The 26963-nt window shown below is 48.8% G+C and overlaps 1 protein-coding gene across 1 annotated transcript in view; it reads left to right on the forward strand.

The window, feature by feature from the left end:
* The window catches only part of HK1 (hexokinase 1), a 70725-nt gene that overhangs the window by 40133 nt on the left and 3629 nt on the right, over positions 1 to 26963 (forward strand). The window contains exons 8-16 of the mRNA XM_082674178.1: positions 6764 to 6919; positions 9584 to 9817; positions 12016 to 12320; positions 13919 to 14067; positions 14369 to 14488; positions 15851 to 15946; positions 17670 to 17769; positions 21867 to 22050; positions 23932 to 24087. Of these exons, the coding sequence (XP_082530304.1) occupies positions 6764 to 6919; positions 9584 to 9817; positions 12016 to 12320; positions 13919 to 14067; positions 14369 to 14488; positions 15851 to 15946; positions 17670 to 17769; positions 21867 to 22050; positions 23932 to 24087 (1500 nt within the window). The remainder of the gene's footprint in view (positions 1 to 6763; positions 6920 to 9583; positions 9818 to 12015; positions 12321 to 13918; positions 14068 to 14368; positions 14489 to 15850; positions 15947 to 17669; positions 17770 to 21866; positions 22051 to 23931; positions 24088 to 26963) is intronic.

The following is a 26963-nucleotide window of genomic DNA, read 5'->3' on the forward strand; positions in this document are numbered from 1 at the left end:
ACGCAAACACCTGTCATGCAGAGGAGTGGGTGAGAGCCGTGTGAGTCGTGCAGACCTCGGTGAGACCTTCTTCCATGTCACGTATAGGCAGATGGGTCAGAGCTGATAAAGAACATCACATCAGACTTCTTGGGCAAGTGGGTTTTGGCCTTGGGGAACTCTGGCTACAGAAGTATGAGAGATATTATTCAGGCTGGTGTGGGCATTGCTTCCTTTGAGCTACTTGTTTCCTGAAGTGCACACTCATATTTCTCTGTGATGCTAGCGTGCTGCCAGCTCTCTTTGATCGACCTCCCAGCAGCCTTGTCCTGGAGTTGGATGCTGTCAGCCCTCTGGGAGATGTTCATTGACCCTGTTGGCTTAACAGCCCTTATCCTATGTCAGAGAGACGCTGTCAGGGAGTTGATTGGTCATTTGGAAACCTATTTTACCTATCACCCAGGCTGGCGACTGGGCTTTCCGCCTGAGTTAATGGAATTGTATAAATGACCAGCCCCCCTCCACTGGGAGTTGGGGTAGTGAATAAATGAGGTCTCTCACTGAGAGAATCCTGAGTTCTTAGGCGCAGCGTTGAATATCTGCTTTGCATGCTGAAGCACCAACCACCTTGGTAATAAAGAGCCCCAGCTCTGAGAGCCAAAGGTTCTTCCCCTCAATCTATTGACCTAACCCCCAATTCTAAAACCTGACCCCAGCTGACATGAAACTATTTACTGTGCCTGCTTATACATGTCAGTGGAGATCTATGCTTGATTATACTACTGCCTCAGGCCCCTCTGGGTTTACTCTGTACTCTGTGGCATATGTAACATATTACATCTCTAAAATCCTCAGATGTCCACGTTCCCAAGCACATATGACCCCAGGGGTTTCAGATAAGAAATTACGTACCTGTAGTTACTATCAATCACTTAATCAGAAGTCACCCTTCTTAGCAGAGCACGTAGGGCAGTTACCTGTGATAACTGAGCAGATATGGCCCAGGCCCTTGTCTGTTTCCTTAGCCTCAGTGTAGGGATCCTACATGGCTTGGGTGGAAACCTGGATTCTCTGCCCTCCTTTTTTTTTTTTTTTTGCGGTACGCGGGCCTCTCACTGCTGTGGCCTCTCCCATTGTGGAGCACAGGCTCCGTACGCGCAGGCTCAGCGGCCATGGTTCACGGGCCCAGCCGCTCCGCAGCATGTGGGATCTTCCCGGACCGGGGCACGAACCCGTGTCCCCTGCACCGGCAGGCGGACTCTCAACCACTGCGCCACAGAGAAGCCCCTCTGCCCTCCATTTTGACGTAGTTCTAAATTTCTCTAAAGGGCTGAACCACATCCTCAGGCTGAACTGTGAACTGGGCTCACAGTTGGCTTGCAATAAACATTCTTGGAATGGTGTATGAATAGGGGATGGATGCAAGGACGGGTGGATGGATGGATGGGGGAGTGGAAGATGGATGGTGGATGAGAGATGTGGCTGAGTGACTGGGAAATGGGTGGCTGGCTAAACAGGTAAATGGATAAAACAGTAAGAAGGTGGGGTAAAGTCCATCTCCAATATGCTTCCCTGCTTACTGATTACCATAGGTCAGGTCTTGGTAGGAACAGTTCCAAAGAGATGACAGATGCTTGAGTTGTATCATCTATTCCTAGAACTAGGCTATTGGCCAGAGAGTGTTTTGCCAAAGTAAATTTACCTGGTCTCTTAGATTTCTGCCTGATTTGGGGGGTCTTCCCTATGTCTTCTGTGCAATGCCAAGTTCTTCAAAGCCCTTTTGTTTTCCAAGGGAAAGGTGTTTGCTTCATTTGACTGATGGGGAAATTAAGGCACTAGGCTACGGGGATAGGGCAAAGCTGGCCCAAGGCTCTTTGTTGAGGTTTAATCTGGGTTAAGTTTGGGGTCTTCTGTCCTGTTGGAAAGTACATGTTTTTCATAGTGAGCTTCCAGAATGTCTAAGAGGCATCTCATCATTTATGAACAAAAATCATCAAGGATGGTCTAGAGGTATGTTTTTCTTTCTTTTTTTTTTTTCAGGAATAGATTTTTTTATTTTAATTTTTTAACAATTTTAAAAACTTATAGTACATTCTTCTTTATGTATTTAGGCTTTCTACTTCTTATGATAGTTTTCTTTATTTATTTTGTAACCCAAGTATATCTTAGGTCCTGGTCTATGTAATTAAGTCTATGTAAGTCTCTAAGTTCAGATTCTGTTTCTATCATACATTTAGTTTTGGCATCTGATGTATTAATTAGCCCCTTTAAGCCTCAGTTCATTTATCTTTAAAATGAATAGAAAGAATACAATTATATCATATGGATGTTTGGGGATCAAATCATATAAGGAATGTAAAGCATTTAGCAATACCTGGTATCTGGTAAGCGTTGACAAACTATTACCAAGTTATTGTTACATAAATAGTTTATCCTGAGCCATCTTGATCAATGGCACCACTGCTCAAATAGGAAGGTAACCCCCAAACAAATAATCTATATCAACATCTGTTTCTCTGCCTTTGACATTAATTTAAAAAATATTTACCAAGGGCATACTATCCTCAAGGTTCTGCTCTAGGCACTGTGGATGTGGAAGTGACAAAATAGACTGAAAGGAACGAAAACCAAAACACACATACAATGCGTTTTCATGGAGCTTTCATTCTATTAACCTTTTAGAGAAATGTTTTTCTTTTCTTTCTTTTTTTTTGGCCGTGCCACATGGCATGCAGGATCTTAGTTCCCCGACCAGGGATTGAACCTATGCCCCCCTGCAGTGGAAGCATGGAGTCCTAACCACTGGACTGCTAGGGAAGTCCCCTAGAGGAATGTTTTTCATTAGAATTACATTTAAAAAAAAAATTTTTTTTAAAAACGGGAATTTCCTGGTGGTCCCGTGGTTAGGATTCTGTGCTTTCACTGCTGGGGCCCCAGGTTCAATCCCTGGTCGTGGAACTAAGATCCCACAAGCCACGTGGTGCGGCCAAAAAAATAAAAATAAAATAAAATAATAAAGAAGAATTACATAGAGCCCTTTAAAAAGCATACTGTTGCCCAGGCATCCTCCCACCCTATTGACCTTCCCTCCCAATTCTGATTCATTTGGCCTGGGCTGAGGCCTGTCTTTAGGAGCCTAAAAGTGATTCCAGTTTTTAACGGGGGTTGAAAACATAGGTGTGTTAGTTCTTTGTAAAGGCTCTGCGCCCAGGTGGGCTCTAGCCCACTATGCACCCCCTCATCTGTTTTGACTGAAGTTTGCATTTACTGAGTACTGACCATACATGGCTGACAGGAGGGGTAGTGGCACAATGGCTCCTACCTTCATTGGTGATTGCTGCTTTAGGACCACGGGGGAACGGCCCTGAGTATTCAGGAACCCCACCCTAGCCCCCAAGCTAGAAGGTCTCTCTCTAAAAGGGATCAGACATGGCCTTCCTCCCTGTCGCCCTCCATCCTGGGCCTTTGTTGTTTTGGTCCCATACCTATCTCCTATGGTAGATGTCAGCCCTACCTTCTTTCATTTTAAATTCCCTGTCTCCTCTTCCTGTCTTCTTGGGCCTCTGGCTCTTTTTCTCTGTTTTGTCTGGAATTCTGAATCCCATTTCCCTGTGATTCCTTCTCACATCTTTCGAAACAAAGGAGACACCACCCCACAAAACAGCAGTAGCAGTGATCATAACAGCAGGAAGGTTTGGTCTGGAAAATTCTTTGGCCTGAATGGTGGTGGAGTAACGCCACTTCTTTTCAAGTCATCCCCCAAACACCTGCTTACTTACTGTGGCTCTGCCTGCTGCATGGAATCTCTCAGCAGCTCTAATCCTCATTAGGTGGCCACAGACCTCACCCTCCTTCTCTGTCCCGGCGCTGCCTGTCGGGGCAGACCCTGGCTGCCAAGGGAACTCCTGATCGGCATGCAAATCCTTGCTCTCCTGTCTGAATATGGTCCCCCCGCACCTTCCCAGTCTCCCCCAGGCCTGTGCCCACCAGCAGGCAGTGAGGTTGCAACACCGTGGTGCTGCCCACCGGCCTGTGGTTGTAGGCACCTGACTGCTGAGAAGCAGATCACGACTTGATTGGTTTCACTGGAGGCTCATGAGAAGTGCTGTTTCCTCATTCTGCTGCTCTGACAGGGACTCTGGGGACTGAGAAAGGACAGGCTCCTGGCCTCGGGCTTCCTTTATCTGGAAAGGGGGATGGTAGTATCTATGTGTCTAAGAGACCATCGTGTAGAAAGGGGAGCAGATCATTCTGAGTGTCTCCAGATGGCAGAGCAAAAAGCAGTGGGTAGAGGGGTGTCAGGCAAGGAGGCTGATTTTTGTTCATCTGAAGGGGGAAGAACCTTCCTATTGTCATACTTGCCCAACAGGGGGGCAGACTACCTAGAGGAAGTGAGCTGGAGGTGGACAAGCACAGACTGGGTTAGGGGTGGGGCTAGTGGCTGCTAGCGCAATAGTAATACAGGTAACAATTAATGATACTGTCTATGAGATAGGCAGAACAGCACAGTGATTAGAGCATAGAATCTGGGGCTGGATTTAACTGGATTAAAAATGTGGATTTGCCACTTATCAGCCCTGTGACGATGGGCCTCTCTATGCCTCAGTTTTCTTTTTTTTTTGCGGTACGCGGGCCTCTCGCTGTTGTGGCCTCCCCGTTGTGGAGCACAGGCTCCGGACGCGCAGGCTTAGTGGCCGTGGCTCACGGGCCTAGCCGCTCTGCGGCATGTGGGATCTTCCCGGACCGGGGCACAAACCCGTGTCCCCTGCATCGGCAGGCGGACTCTCAACCACTGCACCACCAGGGAAGCCCCCTCAGTTTTCTTTTTTTTTTAATTTTCTGTAAACATGTTATGAATACTTTTTTTTTGAATTGTATTTATCTTTTTATACAGCAGGTTCTTATTAGTTATCTGTTTTATACATATTAATGTATATATGTGTCAATCCCAATCTCCCAATTCATCCTACTATGCCTCAGCTTTCTTATCTGTGGAATGGGGATAATGATAATGTCTACCTCATAGGTTTGTAATGATGATGAAATAAGTTAATCCTACATATAAGGTGCTTAGTTAAGTATGAAACACAGAGCCAGGGTCACAGCACTCATTATCAGGCACCGTAGCACTTTACCTATTTCAATCCCTCTCCTCCATACAACAACCTTAAGGGTAGGCCCTGCCACGAGGCCCATTAAACAGGTAAAGAAACTGAGGCCCAGAGAGGTAAGTAACACAGTAAGTGTCAGGGCTGGGCTTAAGCCCAGGCAGTCTGGCTCCTTTCTGCTCTGAGTCTCCAGATTAGGCTGCACACAGGCTGTTCCCACAGGTGTTTGGGGCAGCAACTGGGCAGGGCAGCTAGGACTTAGAAGGGTGTTCTCCTGCCAGGGATCCTCAACACAGCTGTGGCTGGGGAGGTCCTGTCTGGTCCTGTCCAGAGCAGAACAATGAGAACCAGTGTTTCTCTGCACCTTGTTTTGGGGCTAGGGAGGGCCGCGTGCTCAGGTCCCAGCAGCATCCCTGGCTCCTGGGCCTGGCTCTGAATGGCACAGATCGTTTTGCTGTGTCACGGCCAGCTCCGGGCGTGCCAGCTGGGCTCCCTCTGAGGAGAGGCTGGCTGCCCGGATGTGGACCTGCCTCTTATCTGTCCTGCTCAGGGCTTCCTCCTTGCCCTTGGTCAGCCAGGATTCGGGACCTGGATCTGGCTCAGATATGTCATCGAGCCCCAGTCCCTGGCGGTCTCTCCCCTGCAGTGTTGGGCTCAAAATGCTGTTGCAGCCACAGAGCCCACACCTCCCACCACACCTCCCAAGGGAGGCGGGAGAGCGGATCCACTGGGACTGGCCTGTGGCTGAATGTGGCCGGAGCAGTAGGATGAGCTGACTGGTTTTAAGCTACTTGGAGCCCTCTCCTGGAGTGTAGGGGCCCATCACTGGGGAAGGAGTGAGTTCCCCAAAGCACGTTCCTGGTCCTTTTGGCTGGAGAAGATCATGGCTGCCAGGGAGGTGACCAGCGACAGAGGTCCCATGGGGAAAGGCTGAATTTCAGCCCTGTCATCTTCCCTTGGGGAAGACATTTTCCCTTTCTGAGCTGGGAAATGGAGAGAATACTTCCTGGCCACCTTCCCACAGGGATTGGAGAGCTCCCTGATACGGTGATGAAAATGAAAGCCCTTTAAAAAGTACAGCATTGGGAATTCCCTGGTGGTCCAGTGGTTAGAACTCTGCGCTTACACTGCTGGGGCCCGTGTTCGATCCCTGGCCGGGGAACTGAGATCCTGAAAGCCGTGTGGAATGGCCAAAAAAAAAATATATATATATATATATATATATATACACATATATATATATATATATATATGTATATATATATATATAAATAAAAATAAAATAAAATAAAATAAAAAATAAGGCATAAAGTTTTGTAAGAGATGATCATATTCTGCTCATTTCTGTCTGGGGGCCTTCTCGTCAACCCCAATCTAAATCCTTATGTTTCCCCGCCTCCAGGCAGCCTTCCCTGCCGGCCCCTGCCCCTTGGTGGTCTCCTCCTGTTTCCTACCCTGGGGGTGGGGGTGGGGTCTGGATGACCCCTGTTCCCCCGCTGTGTGCTCGCTGTTTGATCACACAAGTGCGTGGTCTTGCCTGCCAGTGAGAATGTGAGCTTGTGAGGGGTTGGGCCGTGCCTTCCTCTCCTTTTGTGTCTCTCTCACCCTTTAAGAGCTGCCCCACTGGTGGGTACGTAAGAATGACTGACAAGTGTCTGGGCGCTTTTCTCCTGCAGGTTTGAGAAGATGGTCAGTGGCATGTACATGGGCGAGCTGGTCCGATTGATCCTGGTCAAGATGGCCAAGGAGGGCCTTTTATTTGAAGGGCGGATCACCCCGGAGCTGCTCACCAGAGGGAAGTTTAACACCAGTGACGTGTCAGCCATTGAAAAGTAGGTGCCTCCCCTCAAGGCTTTCTGGGGGTGCGGGGCAGAGAAGAACGACAGGCCCCTTGTTACCACTTAAGTCCTGGTTTGCTGGGCTTCTCAAGAGGGTGAGGGCTTTCTGGGCCAGTCTCTCCTCTCTCTTAGCTCACGCATCCTGGGCTGCTCTCCCTGCGGGCACCTGGTGGCATTAAAGAGCCATTTAGTTAGCAGCAAATCCTTTGTGGATGGTTTAGTTATGAAAGTAGCCTCTTCTTCACTCTGCACCACACACACACACACACACACACACACACACACACACACACACACACACACACACACACACACACACACCCCACACACACACACACACCCCACACACACACCACACACACACCTCTGCCTGATTAGAATCCTGTTGGTGAACAGGAGCTGACTGAGCCCAGGTTCGGTTAATTCCCCCTTGGGATATCGGGACCTTCTCCAGACAATGTTCCAGGGAAACATAGTGACCTCAAGATCATTAGGTGTTCCCTGAAAAAAGGGTTCTGTAACCAATAGGATTGGAAAATACTTAGAGAAGTACAGTATTCATTAGCATATTAAAGAAAACCCAGTTCACCTTGGTTAACTGGTCATTTCCCAAATTTCCCTTGTGCCTGAAACACCCTCTGCCTCCTCCCTCCCCACTCTGTCTCGGCCCCCACATTCTCTCACTTGTTCACCGCCACAGGTGTTCCCTGGCACAAATTTGAGAAACATTGGTTAACAGATGAGATAGGACAGATAGACATAGAAGGATAGTCCAGCCAGCCCCCTGGCTGCTACCTTTTGGCCTCAACATAAGAAACCCAGACTTCTCTGTCTCAACTGTTATTTGCAGGCCTTGGGTGAACTTGATGCCAGGCAGTTTGGTGTAGTCAGGCGGCTCCACATTTGAAGGGCTCCTGTCCTGTGGCCAGTTCCGTGCGCCACTAGATTCTATTCCTGGTTCAGGAGACTCCACGTAGCCGTGTAAGGCCACCTGTTTTTTTTTCTTTTTTTTGCGGTACGCGGGCCTCTCACTGTTGTGGCCTCTCCCGTTGCGGAGCACAGGCTCTGGACGCACAGGCTCAGCGGCCATGGCTCACGGGCCCAGCCGCTCCGCGGCATGTGGGATCTTCCCGGACTGGGGCACGAACCCGTGTTCCCTGCATCGGCAGGCGGATTCTCAACCACTGCACCACCAGGGAAGCCCATGGCCACCTGTTTAAGGATAGGGCTAGCTTGGTGCCAGAAATGCCCTTTCATTTCCACACGAGGCGGTCATCCCACTGCCCCTGCTGTGGTCCTAGAAATTCAGAGCCAGTGGCATCATAGCTCTGGCTATAATGTAAGTGGAGAGGGGTTTATCTGAACTTACTCTTATTTCCCATCCGAGTCCTGGCATTTGTCCTAGGATCTCTCCTTTAGGAGCAATTGGTACAGAGCTACAGTCAATAGGGAGGCACACTACTGAGTTTCCAGTCATCTCTGTTCTCAAGTCACCTGGTCAACTGTTGGGAGGGGAGGGAGAAAGAGGCTCATGGTTTGTCTTCAGAATCATTGACAAAGTCAGGAAATGCCTGCCTTCCTCTGGGCCTGTTTCTGGTGTTGGCTCTTAGGTTACCAAGAAACAAAACCCACTTGAACTAGCTCAAGAAGGCATCTATATTGTAGTAAAGTCTATCTCAAAAAAAAACATCTTACCAGTGCAGATGTTGGAAGCATTCTCTTTAAAATCAGGAGCAAGACAGTATCGCCTGTTTCTATTCCGCATTGTCCTGGAGCCTTAGCCAAATTTTTTTTAGGAAAGAAAAAGAAATTAAAGGCATAAGAATCAAAAACAGAGGAAGTAAAACTGTCATTATTTGCAGATCGTATTTGTTTGTATGGAACACCAAAAATATCTAGACAAGTGATTAGAATAACAGGAGAGGTTAGGAAGATATCTGGAGATAAGATACAAAAATTATATTTCTATATATTGACAGTAATTAAAATATGTATATATTTTAAAATCTTTTATTTTAGAATATTTTTAGACTTACAGAAAAATTACAAAGATAGTACATATCCCTCACCCAGTTTTCCCCACTGTTAACATTTTACCTTAATATGGTGTATTTAAAATATGTGTGTGTGTGTGTATAAAGAATATATATATCTTCTTTTCTTTTTTAAAGACCACATCTACAATAGTAATAAAACTATACACTGGAGTGAATCCAGCAAAAGATATACAAAGAATGTATGTATGCAGCGAATTAAAATTTGACTGGACGACATCAAGGAAGAATGTGTAAGAATGCAGGGGCAACTCACAGACCCAAAGAGCAGGATATTTCCCCCAGGCCTCCTGGGCACTGAGCCCTGGGGTGGAAGCATCTATTTCTCCACCTGTTCAGGGCCCAGGTGGTCTGGCTTGTTCACTTCTCTCCGTTTGTCTGACATGGCATAACCCAGCCTAGTACAGTTTTTCCTCTCGCTGCCTCCTGACTTCTTATGGAGGAGACCCTTTCTCAGGCTCTTCTCAGGCATTTGACTGCCTTCATCCCATGTCGTACACACATGGTGAACGGTGAGTTCACCTCTCCAGGACCTTCAAACCTCAGTGCTTTGCACTGCCTGCTGTGGTCCTTAACTCACAAGTATTGGCCTCTGACCTCACAGGAATAAGGAAGGCCTCCACAACGCCAGAGAAATCCTGACCCGCCTGGGAGTGGAGCCATCTGATGACGACTGTATTTCGGTCCAGCACGTGTGCACCATTGTCTCGTTCCGCTCTGCCAACCTAGTGGCTGCGACGCTGGGCGCCATCCTGAATCGTCTTCGAGATAACAAGAGCACACCCAGGCTGCGGACCACGGTTGGTGTCGACGGGTCTCTTTACAAGACGCACCCACAGTGAGTCTGCCCTTTGCTATAATTGGCACTCAATACCCGCCTGGGCTAAGGACTTTCTCCAGAGGGCAGACTTTTGCACCCAGTGAAGGTTTCTGGCAGACAAGATAATACGTAGTTCTGGGCAGAAAGGTCAGAGTTGCCCACCTGGGGAAGTATCCAGCCCTCAGCCCTGGTGTTGCTTCTGCACTGCACTGTCATCTCTCCTCATTTCGTAAGTCTTGGTAGAGATTTCTGCAGCTGCCAGGAGCACTGGGTGGAATATGTCTGTATCTTGAATTCTCTTGCTTGTCTGCATTTCATCAGGGACCTTCATCCTCACTGTAGCTCGGGTCATAGGTGTAGTGCCCACATTCCTATTTTAGAAGCTCTGATGAGTTTCTAAAGCCCCTCAAACCCTCAGATAGTACTTTTTAAAAATGGGTAACTTGTTGATGCTTTGCATCTGAGAGACAGAGAGGGATTAAGTTGTTAAGTGGTCCCCATTGATGCTGCCTTCTTGTCTATTGGACGCCTTAGTGTCAAAAGCCTTCTGTGGCCACTAAGGACATGGCCTGAATCTATTAAAAAGGCTAAAGGTGAATTCTAAGTCTTCATGTTCCGAATTTTAACAAGAACTGCCTGCGACGTGATTTTTTTGTACAGGATCTCAGGTATTTCTCCCATTGTATATATAATGTGCCTGTGAAGTGGCCTTGCAGATACTGTGCCTTCGTACCCAGTTCTAGTAACAGTTAAATAAGGATTGACTTAAACTGAAATAGTTCAGTGTTGCTGAGGGGATAGGGTTTGAGCTAGTTAGCTGCTATTATCTGCCAGGTTCATAATTTTATTTCTTTATATTCTTAGAGTTTTTGTCAAATTCTTGATAATGCAATTAGCCATCTTTTTTTTTTTTTTTTTTAATTTCTTGGCTAATTTTTGGACAAGACAGCTTAGGGATTTACATCACATTAAAATAATTTTCTACTTGCGGTAAAATACGCATAATATAAAATTTATCATCTTAGACATCTTTTGAGTGTACAGTTCAGTAAATTTAAGTACCTTCACACTGTTGTGCAGGCATCACCACCAGTCATCTCTAGTATTTGCCTTATGTATTGAGGTGCTCCTGTGTTGGGTGCATAAATATTTACAATTGTTATGTCTTCTTCGTGGATCGATCCCTTGATCCTTAACACCAGTCATCTCTAGAACTCTGTCATCTGCAACATCACATTTTAAAAAATAACTTTGATTAAATACTGATTATTTCAGGAATAAAATATTTTTGGTATAGAAACTTCAGGTAGTTCAGAAAATTACAAAGAGAATAGAAGTCATTGTTAACCCCATCCCCTGGAGTTGACCGCTGTTAACATTTTGAGGTTCCGGTTTCCCAGTTTCCCATGGCAGGCAGCCTTCCATACTTATAACAGACCTCAGACCTGGAGAAAGTTCTGTGTCTCACTGAGTCCTGTCCTAAAGTCCTCTTCTAACCACTAAAAAATATCCCTAGTCTTGGGGGCTGAGGGAAAGGGCCAAGTGAAAATGGAAAACAAGAGAGATTCTTGCTTGATTGAGCCCTTGCTCAGCGCCAGTTATTCATCGAAGATGTGATGAACTCACTGAGTTCCCACCACATCACTGTCAGCCAGATGCTGTCATCCACATTGACTCCAAGGTTAAGTAACGGAACAAGGCCCCCTGGTACGGAAGTGGGGACACTCACCCTATCTCCTGGTCTGACTTTTAAACGCTGGGCTCTTTTGGGTTGTTTCTTGACCACTGTGCTGTATTATCTTCTTGTCATGGTAGACAACATTTTTGTGGACCCTGTATTTTCTGTATTTGATATTCTTTTTTTTGTTTGTTTTGGCCTCGTGGCGTGTGGGATCTTAGTTCCCTCACCACGGATCAAACCTGTGGTCCCCTGCAGTGGAAGTGCAGAGTCCTAACCACTGGACCACCAGGGAAGTCCCTCGATACTCATGTAACAATGAGAGCCCTCTCTTTTTATGTGTCACTGTGGGTGATTTCAGTTTCCCCTTTTTACCTGTCTGCATTTGGTAACTTTTCTACAGTGGATGTGTTGTGTGACTGGAGTAATGCGGAAAGCAAGTGTAGAAAATGGAATTAAGGTGTACAAGAAGAAAGAAAGGGGTCCTGGAGGTCCCTACAGTCCGGCTCAGTCGGCTATTGTGGCCTCCACACCCCAGGTATTCCCGGCGTTTCCACAAGACCCTGAGGCGCTTGGTGCCCGACTGCGATGTGCGTTTCCTCCTCTCGGAGAGTGGCAGCGGCAAGGGGGCTGCCATGGTGACTGCGGTGGCCTACCGCCTGGCTGAGCAGCACCGGCAGATAGAGGAGACCCTGGCCCACTTCAGTCTCACCAAGGATACGCTGCTGGAGGTGAAAAGGAGGATGCGGGCCGAGATGGAATTGGGGCTGGGCAAGCAGACACATGACAAGGCCGTCGTCAAGATGCTGCCCTCCTTTGTCCGGAGCACTCCCGATGGGACAGGTGAGGACCTCTGTTGGGGGCTGACACGCCCCTCCCGCGTCTCATACCAGTGGCTGAGTCACGGTGGGGCTGCAGGGTGGTTGGCTTCTCCAGTGGATGCTCTACACTGGGGTGGCATGATTTTGGCAAGAGCTACAAACTCACTCAAACCTCTGTCTTCCATTTTTACCACCGACTTGCCGTGTGTGTGACTCAAGGCAGTCTATTTCCCCTGGTCCAGCCTCCCAGGCAGGCGCTGTCTCTAAAACCACAGCCCTGTTCAGAATTAGAAAGTGTTCTTAAGAGAACAGAGCTGGGCAGATCCCGAAGCACTGAGATTGCTATAGGGCCTCTGATAAACACAGGAAAGTAGAAGAAGGATTAAACACTCACTGCCCCTTCCTAGGTCCTGGTGGAGAGGCACACAGAGGCCTGGGCATTGTTATACCCGGGTAGGTTGGAGCTCAGCGTCCAACCCCGTACTGCTGACCTTGCTGGTCCTGTTGGAGCTGAGCACTGGGGGGATGCTGATGACTGTTTGTGATATGAGTATGTCCTCTGTGTAAGCTACTTACTCTTGCATTATAAACCACCGTGAAACTTAGTGGCTTTAAACAGCAACCACTTATTGTGGCTCAGGGGACCCTGGGTCAGCAACTTATTGTTGCTCCTCTGGGCCAGGCTTGGCTGAACTTTCATTCATGCATCTGCAGCCCCTGGGAGGCTCTCCCTTACATGTCCAGCATTTGTCTGTCAGCTGGGGTGTAGGAGTGCCTGGCCACGTGTCTCATCCTCCAGCGGGCCGCCGGGCTTGTTCACACGGTAACAGCAGGGTCCACGAGGGAGAGGGAGACCTCAAAGCCTCTTGGAGGCCTAGGCTGGGGCTGGCTCAGCTCCGCTTCTGCCACACTCTGTTGGCCAAAGCAAGTTATAAGGCCAGGCCAGATCCAAGGGGAGGCGGAAATAGATTCCATCTTTTTTTTTTTTTTTTTGCGGTACACGGGCCTCTCACTGTTGTGGCCTCTCCCATTGCGGAGCACAGGCTCCGGACGCGCAGGCTCAGCGGCCGCGGCTCACGGGCCCAGCTGCTCCGTGGCACATGGGATCTTCCCAGACCGGGGCACGAACCCGTGTCCCCTGCATCGGCAGGCGGACTCTCAACCACTGTGCCACCAGGGAAGCCCAGATTCCATCTTTTGACGGGAAGAACTGCAAAGTCACTTTGCAAAGAAGCCTGCGTACAGGGAGGAATGATTGTGGCCATTTTTGTAACACTCTACACATTGACATATATTATTAATTTTTATATGAGGTTCCCTAAGATCAGGTCATCGTTGCCAAGCTTTTTAGTAGCCTGGTAAAATCTATTTGTTTACTGTGACAGGTGCTTCATCTATGGGGCCTTTTGTCCTTCTAGCGTGGCTCAGAGGCTGCGGTGGTCATGAGTTGGTGCCCACCCTCTCTGAGCCTGGGCTGTGTGCTGAGGGAAGACTTAACAGCTTCTCCCCTATATTTAATATGCGGCCTCCTCCCTTGAAAGTCTGACGTCTTGGGGCTACTGGCTGCCAGGAGGCAATACTAACTCTTCTTGACCTTCTTTATGTTCTTGACCACAACAGAGCACGGTGACTTCCTGGCCCTGGATCTTGGAGGAACGAATTTCCGCGTCTTGCTGGTGAAAATTCGTAGTGGGAAAAAGAGAACAGTGGAAATGCACAACAAGATCTACGCCATTCCCACGGAAATCATGCAGGGCACTGGGGAAGAGGTGAGACAGGTTTGCTTTTATACCACCGTGGCATATGTGCGTCACAGACCTGGCCAGTGGCATCGGGCCCCAGAACCTGCATGTGATACATGCTGCTGTGCAGTTGTGTCTGTGTGGCCCGAAAGCATCAGGTACATTCAGCCATGCTGGGCTTAGGATGCTCAGGGGCTGGGAAGATACTAGGGAGGGGGGCTTGCTCTGCATGTGTCGGGGGCGGGTGTGTATGTGTGTGTACTTGTATGTATGCACTGAAGGTGTGAAACTAGAGGATACATGAGTAAGCCCTTCCTTTCTCCTAAAGCTGTTTGACCACATCGTTTCTTGCATCTCTGACTTCCTGGACTACATGGGCATCAAGGGCCCCAGAATGCCTCTGGGCTTCACGTTTTCGTTTCCCTGCAAGCAGACGAGCTTGGATGCGGTGAGTCTCCTTTTTCCAGGCATCAGACACCGGGCGGTGCTGACTGTCCCTTGGCCAGTGTGGGTCAGCTCTTGAAGCCTCCTCCAGCCTCTGTGTCCTCCCTCGATTCTGGGACAGTTTAGCTGTCACAGTGGGTTGACCCAGGTCTTACGCCACACCCTCCAGCACATCTTAAGACTCTACTCTTCTTTTATCTTATCATTTAAAGAATTCACCTCTTCTGGGAAGCCTTCTGGTCCTCCAGGCAAAAAGAATCTCACCCTCGTGAGTGTTCCCTGTTTCCTCTCATGTTGCCTGGTTATAGGACTTCTTACACAGTTTTTAGTGATCTTTGGTGTCTCTCTTTTCTGCGACGTTGTATGCTCCTTGAGCCGAGGACCTGTGTTCCCCACAGGCCCTAGCACAGTGTGCTATCAGAGAAGATGCTTAATAACTGTTTATTCAATAAATGGAATGAACCAGGGCTCAAGGTCAGGGCTTGAGCACCTGCTGAGGACCACGAGCTGGCCACACAGTTCCTGCCCTCAGGAAGCCGCCAGTCTAGTGGAGCATCTCAGCCTACTCCAACAACACCGGCACCATGCTTAGGGGTGTTGGCAGGCCCGGGGGGACGTTCTGTGTGGAAGGGAGCGGTTGTGCAGAATCATGCAGGCGAGACCCATTCTCTGTGTTTTCACAGGTAGAGGTATGGCCAGGGAGCAGGCCCCGATGTTGGCATCACATCACACGGGACCTTAGGCCAGGGTTTGAGGCACATGATTGACAGCACTTGGCAAGCTGGGCAGGGCCACCTGCCACTAGAAGCCAGTTAATCCAGACACGGTGCTGACTCGGGTCTTTTTCCCTCTTAATAACTCCTTCAGATCTCAACGGGTGGATCCATGTAAACTTGGTTTTGCAGTTTTGAAAAGGTCTGGTGGTTTTTACAAGCCGTTCACTTATGCCGTCATCATAGTGAGGACACACCCAGCAAGTGTATACACTACACTCCAATCAAACATAAAGTTTACTTTAGGTAGTAACAGTGTTCCTAAAAATTTGCATTTCTCCACTTATGTTTTTGGCAGACTGTTCTTCAGAGGAGCTAGTTGGTTATACCACGGGCAGCACCATTAACTTTCTATGCCTCAGTTTCTCCATCTGTGAAGTGGGGATTACAGACCAGACCACTGTGAGGACAGTGAGAGGGGGCAGGCCTGCGGAGGACTCTTTGTATTTTATTGGTTTATGCTTAAGATGTTCCAGCATCGTCTCACTATAAATTCTTAGCAGGTGTTTACTCCGGAAGGAGGGGGTGGAATTTTGTATTCTGCCTAGAAGGATTAATGACACAGGACTCTCCCACTACCCTTCCTATTGCAGGGAATCTTGATCACCTGGACGAAAGGTTTTAAGGCAACTGATTGCGTGGGGCAGGATGTAGCGACCTTACTGAGGGATGCGGTAAAAAGGAGAGAGGTAACTATTAAAAGGATGTTTTTAAAAATCTTTCGTGGGCTTCCCTGGTGGCGCAGTGGTTGAGAGTCTGCCTGCCGATGCAGGGGACACGGGTTCGTGCCCCGGTCCGGGAGGATCCCACATGCCGCAGAGCGGCTGGGCCCGTGAGCCATGGCCGCTGAGCATGCGCATCCAGAGCCTGTGCTCCGCAACGGAAGAGGCCACAACAGTGAGAGGCCCGCGTACCGCAAAAATAAAAATACAAAGAATTCATACGATACAGAACCCTGTGACAAGGATATTAAGGTTTCCCCAACTGATGGCAATAAAAGAGAGCAGAACAGTTTTGTGTTATTAAAGGATAGTTTAAGGAATGTAAAATCATGGCTCTCCTCCAGCTTGAAAAAGGGAAAAGCAGCCCCTGGCAGGGGGGCACAGCCGGGCACTGCCGCAGAGCACAGCCGTCATCACAGCCCCCTTGCGACCGCGATGGAATCAAATGAGCAGGAAGCGCTGCGTCATCATGGCAGAACTTGGCACGTGCTCAGAGATGGCCCTGCTTCCTGACAGCATCCAGTCCTGAGCAAAACCCCACTTCTTAGAACCCTCCCTAAAACCACCAGCACAGGCTCAGATCCTATAACTGTGCTTTCGAGTACTTTCTGGCACGCACCATGGGATGTGTTTGCCTGTGTTGCAACCAACCAGTCAGGAAGTGCAGGTTTTTCCACTGTGGGTATGTTTCTGGTGGTCTTTGGCTGGAGGACATTGACTGACAAAATATAAAATGAAAAATTCCGAAGTTTTTATTTAACTCATTAATTAATGAGGGAATCAAAAGTTAAAAAAAAAAAAAAGGTCCGTTGAAGTGTCTCCAGTTCAGAAGAGCAGATTAATTAATATACACAAGCAGTCAGGGAGGCTGAAATGTATGGGTTGGAAGAGCGATCGATTGTTCCTGGAAGAGGGTGCTAGACGACAGCTAATATTTCTTTGAAAAGAAACCTGATGCCCTCTTTTTGCCCATTTCACAACTCTTAATCTCATTGTTCTTCCAAGGTACTTTCCATGCATATACCAACGTACACACATTTAAAAAATGGGAGTCATACCGTGTATACTATATTACAGCTGGCTTTTTTCACTTGCTATGAAATAGGAGTCTTTCGTGTCACTACCTAGAGGCCAGCCTCATTCACTTTCTTGGCTGTGCAGAATTCCAGAGTTTGCCCGAACCAGGCCTTACATGCCCCTTTTGATCTAGATTTGGGTTGTTTCTCCTTCTGGCTCGCATAAGTCACGCAGATACCCTTGGATGTGCCTTTGTGCACCTGTATGCTTGTCTCCGAAGAACAGATTCTGAGACATAGATTTGGTACTTCCATTTTGCCCTCTGAAAGGCTATAATACTTTAACCTGCCAAGAGAAAGAGTTACTTGGCCATTGTCCCTTGTCTCTTCTCCATTCCACAGTGCCCACTGGGCTGCCTCTCTAGGACTCATGGCCATCTGTGAAATGGGTAGAATACTTCCTTTCTTCAGAGCTCAAGCGTCAGATACATCAGTAATAGTAGATGTTTAGTGAAGAAGCATTTCATTACCTTTCACAGGCTGGTAAGGAAACTATTTCAGATGACGCACCAGCAGCTTTCTGACTGCAGTGCAGCAGAGTGACCCTGCAGAACTCAAGCCGGGCAGCGCTGTCCCTCCCCTAAAGCTAAACCTGTGTCTCTTTCTTTCCAAAGGAATTTGACTTGGACGTGGTGGCTGTGGTCAATGACACGGTGGGCACCATGATGACCTGTGCTTATGAGGAGCCCACCTGCGAGGTTGGACTCATCGTAGGTGGGTGTCCTGGAAGGTCTTTTTCTGGGGCAGGGTAGGCTGGGTTTTCCTGTTCTGTGGGGCCCTGAGCCAACAGTTCAGCCCTCGGTGTGAGACAGTATATCTGTCAGCACTGTCCCCTTAACCCACCTCCAGAGTTTCATCATGGCCTGAGGCTGCAGGGCTGTCCAGGGGTTTCCCCTCCCAACACCCAGCCCAAGAGGCTTCCAGTTGACTGTAAGCAGATTGTCAGCAGGAACGGAGCTCTCCAGGAGTGCTGCCCCCAGGTGGCTCACACGGCCCCGGCCCCCCGGCGGACAGGGTGGGAGTGCTTGGAGCTGGCCTCGTCAGCAGGGCTTGTAGGGAGGGACCCGGGCAGGTGTTGCGGGGCCGGGGCCTGTGGCTGGGAAGAAAGCAAGCCTCCTCTTCTCCTGACTGTGGAGAAGGGCCCGAGGGCAGTCTGGGCGCCATTTGGCCTTTAGCACCAATGATCCCAGCTGCTGAAGTGGGAGGCATATTACTGAGCCAAAACCTGGGTCTGCTCACCTGTGCACAGTAAAGCCAATCTACTGACACTTGGTTGTGGTGAAGGAAGAGTGCAGCATTTTTTATGTTTTGTTATGTTTTTGGTTTTTTGCTGGGGGGAGCGGGGATAGACAAAGAGGCACAGGACTGAAAGGGCAGCGTTTATTGTGAGGCGCCATACAAGGAGTCCAGGACAGCCAACGCTTAGGAAGCCCGAACTCCTCCATACAGTTCAGCACGGCCTTTTTATTTATTTTTATTTTGGCTGTGCTGGGTCTTCGTTTCTGTGCGAGGGCTTCCTCTAGTTGCATTGACCGGGGGCCACTCTTCATCACGGTGCGCAGGCCTCTCACTATCGCGGCCTCTCTTGTCGCGAGGCACAGGCTCCGGACGCGCAGGCTCAGTAGTTGTGGCGCACGGGCTTAGTCGCTGCGCGGCATGTGGGATCCTCCCAGACCAGGGCTCGAAACCCGTGTCCCCTGCATTAGCAGGCAGATTCTCAACCGCTGCGCCACCAGGGAAGCCCCCAGCACAGCCTTTTTAAAGGCCAGGTGAGGGAGGGGCGTCTCAGGGTCTGTGATCAGCTCCTGCACAATTCTCTGATTGGTTGATGGTGAGGTAACAGGACGGTGTCACGGGTTAACATTAACAGTCCTTAGGCTCCAGCAGGCCTGGGGCTATGTTCTCAAGGTCATCAAGTAGCTAATATCTTCCATTTGGTGGGGGTTTTAGCATCAGTAAAACAACTTAGGGAATGTGCATCAGACACTATTATCTAGGTACTTCAGAGAGGAGCTAAAGTAGAGGATATGGGAGAGGGGTCTGTCCCGGGAAGGCCCCATATAGGGTCCTGCTCGGTTAGAGGCAGAGGGATTATCTGGCTTTGCAGGTTGTTCCCTTATAATCCAAGCACAGTAGGGGTCTGGGCCTTGAGAGCACAAGATTCCAGAAGCATCTTGATTTTAGGCTACAAGAAAAACATTTGCCTAACTGATGCTGTTCCTAATGTCAGGGATGCTGGGAAAAGGCCCGGTTTCTTAGCTAACACCTGCAGAGCATCCCTGGGCGGAGAGAGTCAGCAAGCAGCCTGCTGCGTGGACCTGGGAGATTGGGCGAAGGCCCCAGCAGGCTGCCTTCCTGGTGCCAGGAAGCCCTTTTCATTTGTTAAACCACTTTTGGCTCCTGTAGAAATTTTAAAAAGCTAGGGAGCAGCCCCAGGTAAATGTCGTTTGGGGCCTGGCTTTGGGGCTCTTTGTTTCTTCCTTTCTTTTGCAAAGCTTTCTTTCTCCACCCGGCCCCTCCCTTCCTTCTGCTTATGAATGGGCTTAGGTGTGAAATGCAAAGCTAGAGTGACACAGCACTTTCTCTGCTTGGGCCTGACCTCACTGTCCTGGCCAGAGGTCAGGCCCGCAAATGCCGGGGGTCCGGAGGTGGGGGGTGGGGGTAGGGGGTTCTCCCGCTGCCTTCAGAGTCACTCTTTCCCTCTGTCATCAGTTGATCTCTGCTCAGAACGCCCATGAGCAAGAAGTATAATTTACACGTTTTGGCTTTCTTTGCACCCCTTCCATTTCTGGGGCTCCTCTTCCCTCAGTTTTACACTTTGGGTGAAAGGGAGTCGAGAAAACAAAAATAGTCCAGTTATGTTACCCGAAAACTAGGTTGGCTTGTTGGTGGGTGTCGAGCCAAAGGACACAACCAAACCAAAGATCAGAAGGAAGGATTTATTACTTGCAGCAAGTAAAGAGAACACTGGGGATCTTTCCCAAAGCAGTGTCTCCTCAAACAGAAAAATTGGGGAAGTTTTAAGCTAAGAGTACGTGCATATTCATGAAGGGGCTTGGGCAGAGGAGAATTCAGTATAGAATTGGGGGAAAGGTTGACAGAGTCCAGGCTTCAGTTGATTTAAGTCACGAGGGTCAGGAAAGGTCAACATCACCATCCCTTAGGTTACACTTGATCTGGTGATTGAGTGCCCAGTGGGGGTTTAAATTCTGCAAAACAGCTCAAGAAAGTGCTTCAGGCTAATCTTTACCACTGAAACAGAGCTAGGAGTCTTTACAACTGATTTATGATCTTTGCTATTGTTACTTCTCATGCCTGGTAACAGTTGGTCCTTTCGTTCCCTTCAAATCATTATTACTGAGACCTGTTCAAGAGCAAGCATTGTGGCCAGGCTTAGACCACAAAATGGTTTAGGCCAAAATGGCTCCTCTTATATCAAGAGAGTCATGCCTGTTTGTCTTTCTCTGGAGACCCCCTACCCTATCTGCTTACAGTTACACAGTCAGAAGCATCTGTGAATTCTACTTAAGTTTCTTTAAAGGGCATAAAACAGCCAGAGCCCACTTGTCTAGCTGGTAGAGGTGTCCTTGTGTCCCTTAAGGATGTTGAAAATCCATCGACCTCTGTCTCCCACCCAGGGTGTGTCCACGGTGCTCGAGGGCCTTGCGGCTGCAAGTGTAATCCCTGGCCACCTGCGAGTGTGTTAGAAATGCAAGGTCTTAGGCCTCACCCCAGACCTCCTGAATCAGAAAATCCATCTTAACAGCTCCTCAGGGGATTCAGGTGTATGTTAAAGTATCTGTGTGAGAGACTCCTTGGTTAGTTGACTGGTTTTTAAATTTCCCGTCCATTCACTGAGACGAGGCCAGTGACCACAAGTTTGGATGTCTGGCTGTTAAATCTGCTGTGAAAGTTTTAGAACGCTTCCTCTCAGCATCTGTACCTAACTACTCCTAGTCGAGAACAGCAAACAGTTTGTGGTCCAGCCCTAGTCCTTGGGGGGCCACAGTCTGACTAGCCCTGCCCTGGGGAGGTCAGGGATGGAGATCAGAGGCTCCTGGTCCCCTGGAAGCCGTTTGTCTGTTTGTGTGTATACAGTGTAGGGGTGCACTCAGGGAAACATCCTTTTTCTCAGGAGAAGCATCAGAATCTCAAAGAGATCTGTGATACCAAAATGGTGAGGAGCCATTGCTTTAGAAGGGCACCGTTGAGGTGCTCAGGACACTGTCCTTCCCTGAACTAACTGTGGGCCTCATTCTGGAACACACAGGAGAGTTCATTCAGGCAGAGTCCACGGCCAAGTTTGATAAGAAAAGATAAGTGGACATGCATGGTGGGATAGTAGACAACCCCTCCATGTAATATTTTATATGTATGTGTGTATATACATATAAATGCAGTATATGTGTGTGTGTGTATATGTGCAGAGAGAAGGAAAGAGAAATAGAGAAATATCCTTCCAGTCTGAATGCTGCCTGAACTTCTACCATTGAAAATACATCCCTTTGTTGTAAGACCATCTTGTATTAAAATAAACAGAGCCCTGTGTGGACAGGTAAACACACGAGGCTCTCGGTGTTGATGTCTTAGTATAAAGTAAGTTAATCAAATGCTCTGGGCAGTTTTAACTCTGATTTTGCCTTTATATTTTGAGATTTTTCCTGGAAGACATTGGGAAAGTGAAGCTATTACTTTGTTCATCTCAAACGTGTGCCCCTCTCTGTGGAGCCCCAGGCCCCACGTCTATCTGCAGTCCCCCTACCCACTAAGCATGGTGGTGTGGCCATTCATTCTCTCCTCGTGTATTCCAGGGACGGGCAGCAATGCCTGCTACATGGAAGAAATGAAAAACGTCGAGACGCTAGCAGGAAACGAGGGCCAAATGTGTATCAACATGGAGTGGGGCGCCTTTGGGGACAACGGGTGTCTGGATGACATCAGAACGATCTATGACAAACTGGTGGATGAATATTCTCTAAACGCTGGGAAGCAAAGGTAATCCCACCTGGTGGAGGAGACGGGATGGGAGGGCATTCTGCCTGTTACAACGGAAGAAGTTTCTAGGAGTGGGGTTTGCACAAAGCCTGGAGACTGTGGTCCCTCAGGTTCACTCTTGACCTTGGCTTTTGGCCCAAGGAGAGCAGAGAACTTAGGGGTGGAGGGTGGTGGCAGCACATGGTACAAGATGGCCCAGGGTTGATGTTCTGTGCAGGTGCCTCTGGGGACAGGGTAGCAGTGGCCACACCACTCCTCTCAGTGACCGTGTTTATCCTGCAACATTCTGGCCTTCTCATTGCTCTCTGTTTCTTCCCCATCAGGCTAATAGAAATCTGTTGGTCAGCAGGTTTTTGCCTTGTTTAGTAGGACACATTTGACCTGCAGTTGTTAAAGGGCAAGGGAAATTAGGACGTCGCCAGTGGGAGTGGGGGGCTCCCCATCACTGGTGAGGCAGAGGCCCGCCACCCACCAATTCCTCCTTTTCCCACGGCAGACCTCCTGCACCACCTAGTGGCTGATTGGATCTTTGCAGCTCGGGTGTCAGGGACCCTCCCCAAGATGGCAGTGTCCACCCTTCCCAGCATAGAGACAAATGACCCCTTGTCTCAAGCTCCCAGGGATCAGGCCATCCTCTGCCGTAGCCAAGACGAGGTGGTCTAAGCCGTGCCCCCAGGAGCAGAATGAAGAGCTGGGGGTAATACCTCCCAAACATAGGTGATTCTGCAGCTGACCTCAAGATTTTTGTCTTTTCCAGATACCACCTATGCTTAATGTTTTTCTTTAAATCAGCTTGTATTCTTACATTTAATGAGGGAGGAAAACCAATATTACCATAAAATGGATATAGTGTAGAACAGCGTTATTTCAATCCTAGCTACTGTGCCTACCAACAGCTCTACAGGAAGACCCCCTTTGTTATAAGGGAGCTCAGTAGAGGTTGGAAGTGGTTAGAGCCATATCAGCATCAAACTTATCAACACCAAGGAGATGTCTCCTTGATGGAATGAAAAGGACTAGATGGGAACTGATGATAGGAGTTCTAGTTCGTGTTTTTCCTGTGGACCACCCGAAGTCTTCTGGAGTATCCACATTCCAGTGGAGTCGTGCCAGCTTGGGGACACTGGGATGGGGTGTGTGCATGGAAGCATTTAAAGCCCATGCCATTTCTTGAGGCTCCTGAGCATGGAGAGGACAGGAATTAAAAGCCCCCACGAACAGGTGACCCTCAGGGGTGTGGTGGCCACCTGGGTCCTCCAGCCTGTGTGGCTTTATCACTCTGTGGGTACTTGACCAGCACTCTGGGTTTTGGCAAAACCTTCCAAAAATCTAGTGGGAACTTTCCCTGTGTTGTCTTGTTCCTTTAAGCCGTTTGCTGGTTCTACAGGTATTGATTGAGCCCCTGACTGAGAGCAACGCTGAGCTGTGCTGGGCCCTGGGACTCAAAGCTGAGCAAGACACACATTCTCTGTCCCCTCGAGGCTTTCGCTGCAGGGGTGCCAGGGGGCGGAGGACCTGTGTGTGCTGTGAAGAAGGGAGGGTGCATGGGAGCTGAGATAGGCAGGGGGAGGACAGACCTCTTGGAGCCGTGCTGGGCAAGTTGAGAGCTGAGAGCTGGAGTGGGGTTTCGCCAGGCAAAGGCAGGGAGTCAGGTGAGGAAGAGGATGGTCCAGCAGTGAGACAGGGTGCTGGTACTTTTGCGTCTGATCCTGGGAGGGTTGGGGATTCCTCAGTCCTTCCCGGTCTCACGCTCTGCCTCTGCCAGGGAGCACAGGGCTGGGTGCACGGGTTGGTGATGCCGATGAGGCAGAGTAAGGCGCCCGGGGTTACCGTGAGACCGCAGGCTTCATATAGACACCCAGTCCCCTCCTCTCGTTCCAGGTATGAGAAGATGATCAGCGGTATGTACCTGGGTGAAATCGTCCGCAACATCTTGATAGATTTCACCAAGAGGGGATTCCTCTTCCGAGGGCAGATCTCTGAGCCGCTGAAGACTCGGGGCATCTTTCAGACCAAGTATCTCTCTCAGATCGAGAGGTGAGTGGGCAGGGCCTTCCCTATTAGAGGTGGACCTGGCCAGGGGGCCGTGATGGGGGCAGTAGGCAACACAGGGAACATTTTGGCCATTTGGGAGGGTTTTGTTCTTCCTCTGGAGTAGTAGGCCCTGAGCAGTTGCATTTTGAAGTTCCATAAGTTTACTATAAATCATTTCCTTTTATTCATCCTGTATGTTAGGGCATTATATTAATTTGTTTGAAATCATCCTGTGTGTAAGTAGGTTACATTCCAGGATAGGAAAGGTACATCACAGATATTTGTATTGAAGGACCATTGAGTCCAGAAGAGCTAAGCACCCCTGGTCTGGCCTCATCCTCTTTTCCTCTGAAAGGCAGCCTAGGACGCATAGCTCACCGCCCACCGTGCCCCCCAGCGAGCTGCTTCTGTCTTCCTCCTGTTTTTCTCATGTAGAGTGAACATTTCATCTGTGCCTTTGCCATCTCCCACAGTGAGCTGTGAGAAGAGGTGGAAAAGTGCTCAGCAAAAGCCACCTTCATTTTAGAATGGTCACGATAGCAGCACTGACATTGGCCGGCTCGGGTCTGCCCCTCGCTTTCGCCCAGGCCTGCGTCTGTAACCTTCAGGTAGAGCTCACTGCCCACCAGAACCCACGCGGTGAAGTGCTAGCTGCAGACAGGGGCCCTGCGGCACTGACCCTGGAGGACTTGGGCAGGTGGAGTGATGGCATTTCACAGCTGCGGCGGGGGGGTCACCATGATAGGGAACCAAGCTCCCCACTGCTTTCTCTCCTCATTCTAAGTTCACCCAGGGGCCAAGTGTGGAAAATAGGAGCCAGAGAAGAATGAGAAGAAAATATCAGTGAATATTTCTTTTTTTTTTTTTTTTTTTTTTTTTTTGCGGTACGTGGGCCTCTCGCTGTTGTGGCCTCTCCCGTTGTGGAGCACAGGCTCCGCATGCGCAGGCTCAGCGGCCATGGCTCACGGGCCCAGCCGCTCCGCGGCATGTGGGATCCTCCCAGACCAGGGCACGAACCCGTGTCCCCTGCATCGGCAGGCGGACTCTCGACCACTTCGCTACCAGGGAAGCCCCAGTGAATATTTCTTGTTAACATTTTTTTATTGTGGTAGATATATATAACATTAAATTTACCGTCGTTACCATTTTGGAAGTGGGCAGTTCAGTGGCATTAAGTACATTCACACTGTTGTTCAGCCATCGTCACCATCCATCTCTAGAACTTTTTCATCATCCCGAACTGAAATTTTGTCCCCATTAAACACTAACTCCCCATTTCCTGCCTCCCCCCAGCCCCTGGCAACCACCCTTCTACCTTCTGTGTCTATGAATTTGACTCCTCTAGTGACTTCATGTAAGTGGAATCATACAGCATTTGTCCTTTCACACCTGGCTTATTGCACTTAGCATAATGTCTTCAAGGTGTATCCATGTTGTAGCATGTGTCAGAATTTCCTTGCTTTTTAAGGCTGAATAATTCTTTGTATGTATACACTACATTTTGTTTATCCATTCATCCATCCGTGGACACTTGGGTTGCTTCCACCTGTTGTCTGTTGTGAATAATGCTGTTATGAACATGAGTGTACAAATACACAATCGAGTCCCTGCTTTCAAATCTTTGGGATGTATACCCAAAAGTGGAATTGCTGAATCACATAATTATTTTACTTATTTATTTATTTGGAGGAACTGCCATCCTGTTTTCCACAGTGGCTGTACCATTTTAACATCCCACCAACAGTATATACAAGGGCTCCAACTTCTCCACATCTTCGCCAACACTTATTCTTTTCTGTTTTTGTTTTTCTTTTAATAATAGCTATCCTGATGGGTGTGAAGTGCTGGGGAAGGTCCTTTCAAGTGTAATAGCAAAGGAAGAGATCATAAAGAAAAAAATGCCAAATTTAGCTGCATAATTCTATAAGATAAAAACAAAATCAGTCATCAAGCTTAAAAGACAAACAGAAAACTAAGGAAAACATTTGCATTATATATGCAAGATGCAGAGCATGGCATGGTGGGCAAGAGCTTTGGCAGGTCTGGTCTTGACACCTGCTCTGCCCCATTGGCTGTGAGCTTTGGGTGAGTTACTCGATCTCTCCGAGCTTCAATTTCCGCATCTTTAAAATGGGAATAATCATACATGGATCAGTTGGCTGTTAGGAGGAGGAATAAGGTGATGTATGTAAAGCACGTGTCACATAGTAAGTCCTCAAAAAAGGCTGACTGTTCTTACCACTGCTGTTGTGTTCATCATCAGTCATTGTCAACTCTTTCAGTTTAATGAGAAGGAGACAAATATCTCAGGAGAACAAGAGTTTTGGTATAAGGTAGTTCATATGGCCAGTAAACAAAAACAAAAACAGTAATCCTCACTAATAGAGAGGAGCACAGATTAAACCAGTGTGATGCCATTCTTACCAAATTGTCCAGTGGTTTTAATTTTAAAAAAAGTTTATTGGGCTTCCCTGGTGGCGCAGTGGTTGAGAGTCCGCCTGCCGATGCAGGGGACACGGGTTCGTGCCCCGGTCTGGGAAGATCCCACATGCCGCGGAGCAGCTGGGCCCGTGAGCCATGGCCGCTGAGCCTGCGCATCTGGAGCCTGTGCTCCGCAACGGGAGAGGCCACAGCAGTGAGAGGCCCGCGTACCTACAAAAAAAAAAAAAATTTACTTCTTTTATTTATTTTTATTTTTGGCTGTGTTGGGTCTTCGTTGCTGTGCACGGGCTTTCTCTAGTTGAGGCGAGCAGGGGCTACTCATCGTTGTGGTGCGCGGGCTTCTCGTTGCAGTGGCTTCTCTTGTTGCGGAGGACGGGTTCTAGGTGTGTGGGCTTCAGTAGTTGTGGCACGTGGGCTCAGTAGTGGCTCGCGGGCTC

This window comes from Grampus griseus (genome assembly GCF_964374135.1).
Source record: "Grampus griseus genome assembly, chromosome: 16".
Classification (NCBI taxonomy): Eukaryota; Metazoa; Chordata; class Mammalia; order Artiodactyla; family Delphinidae; genus Grampus; species Grampus griseus.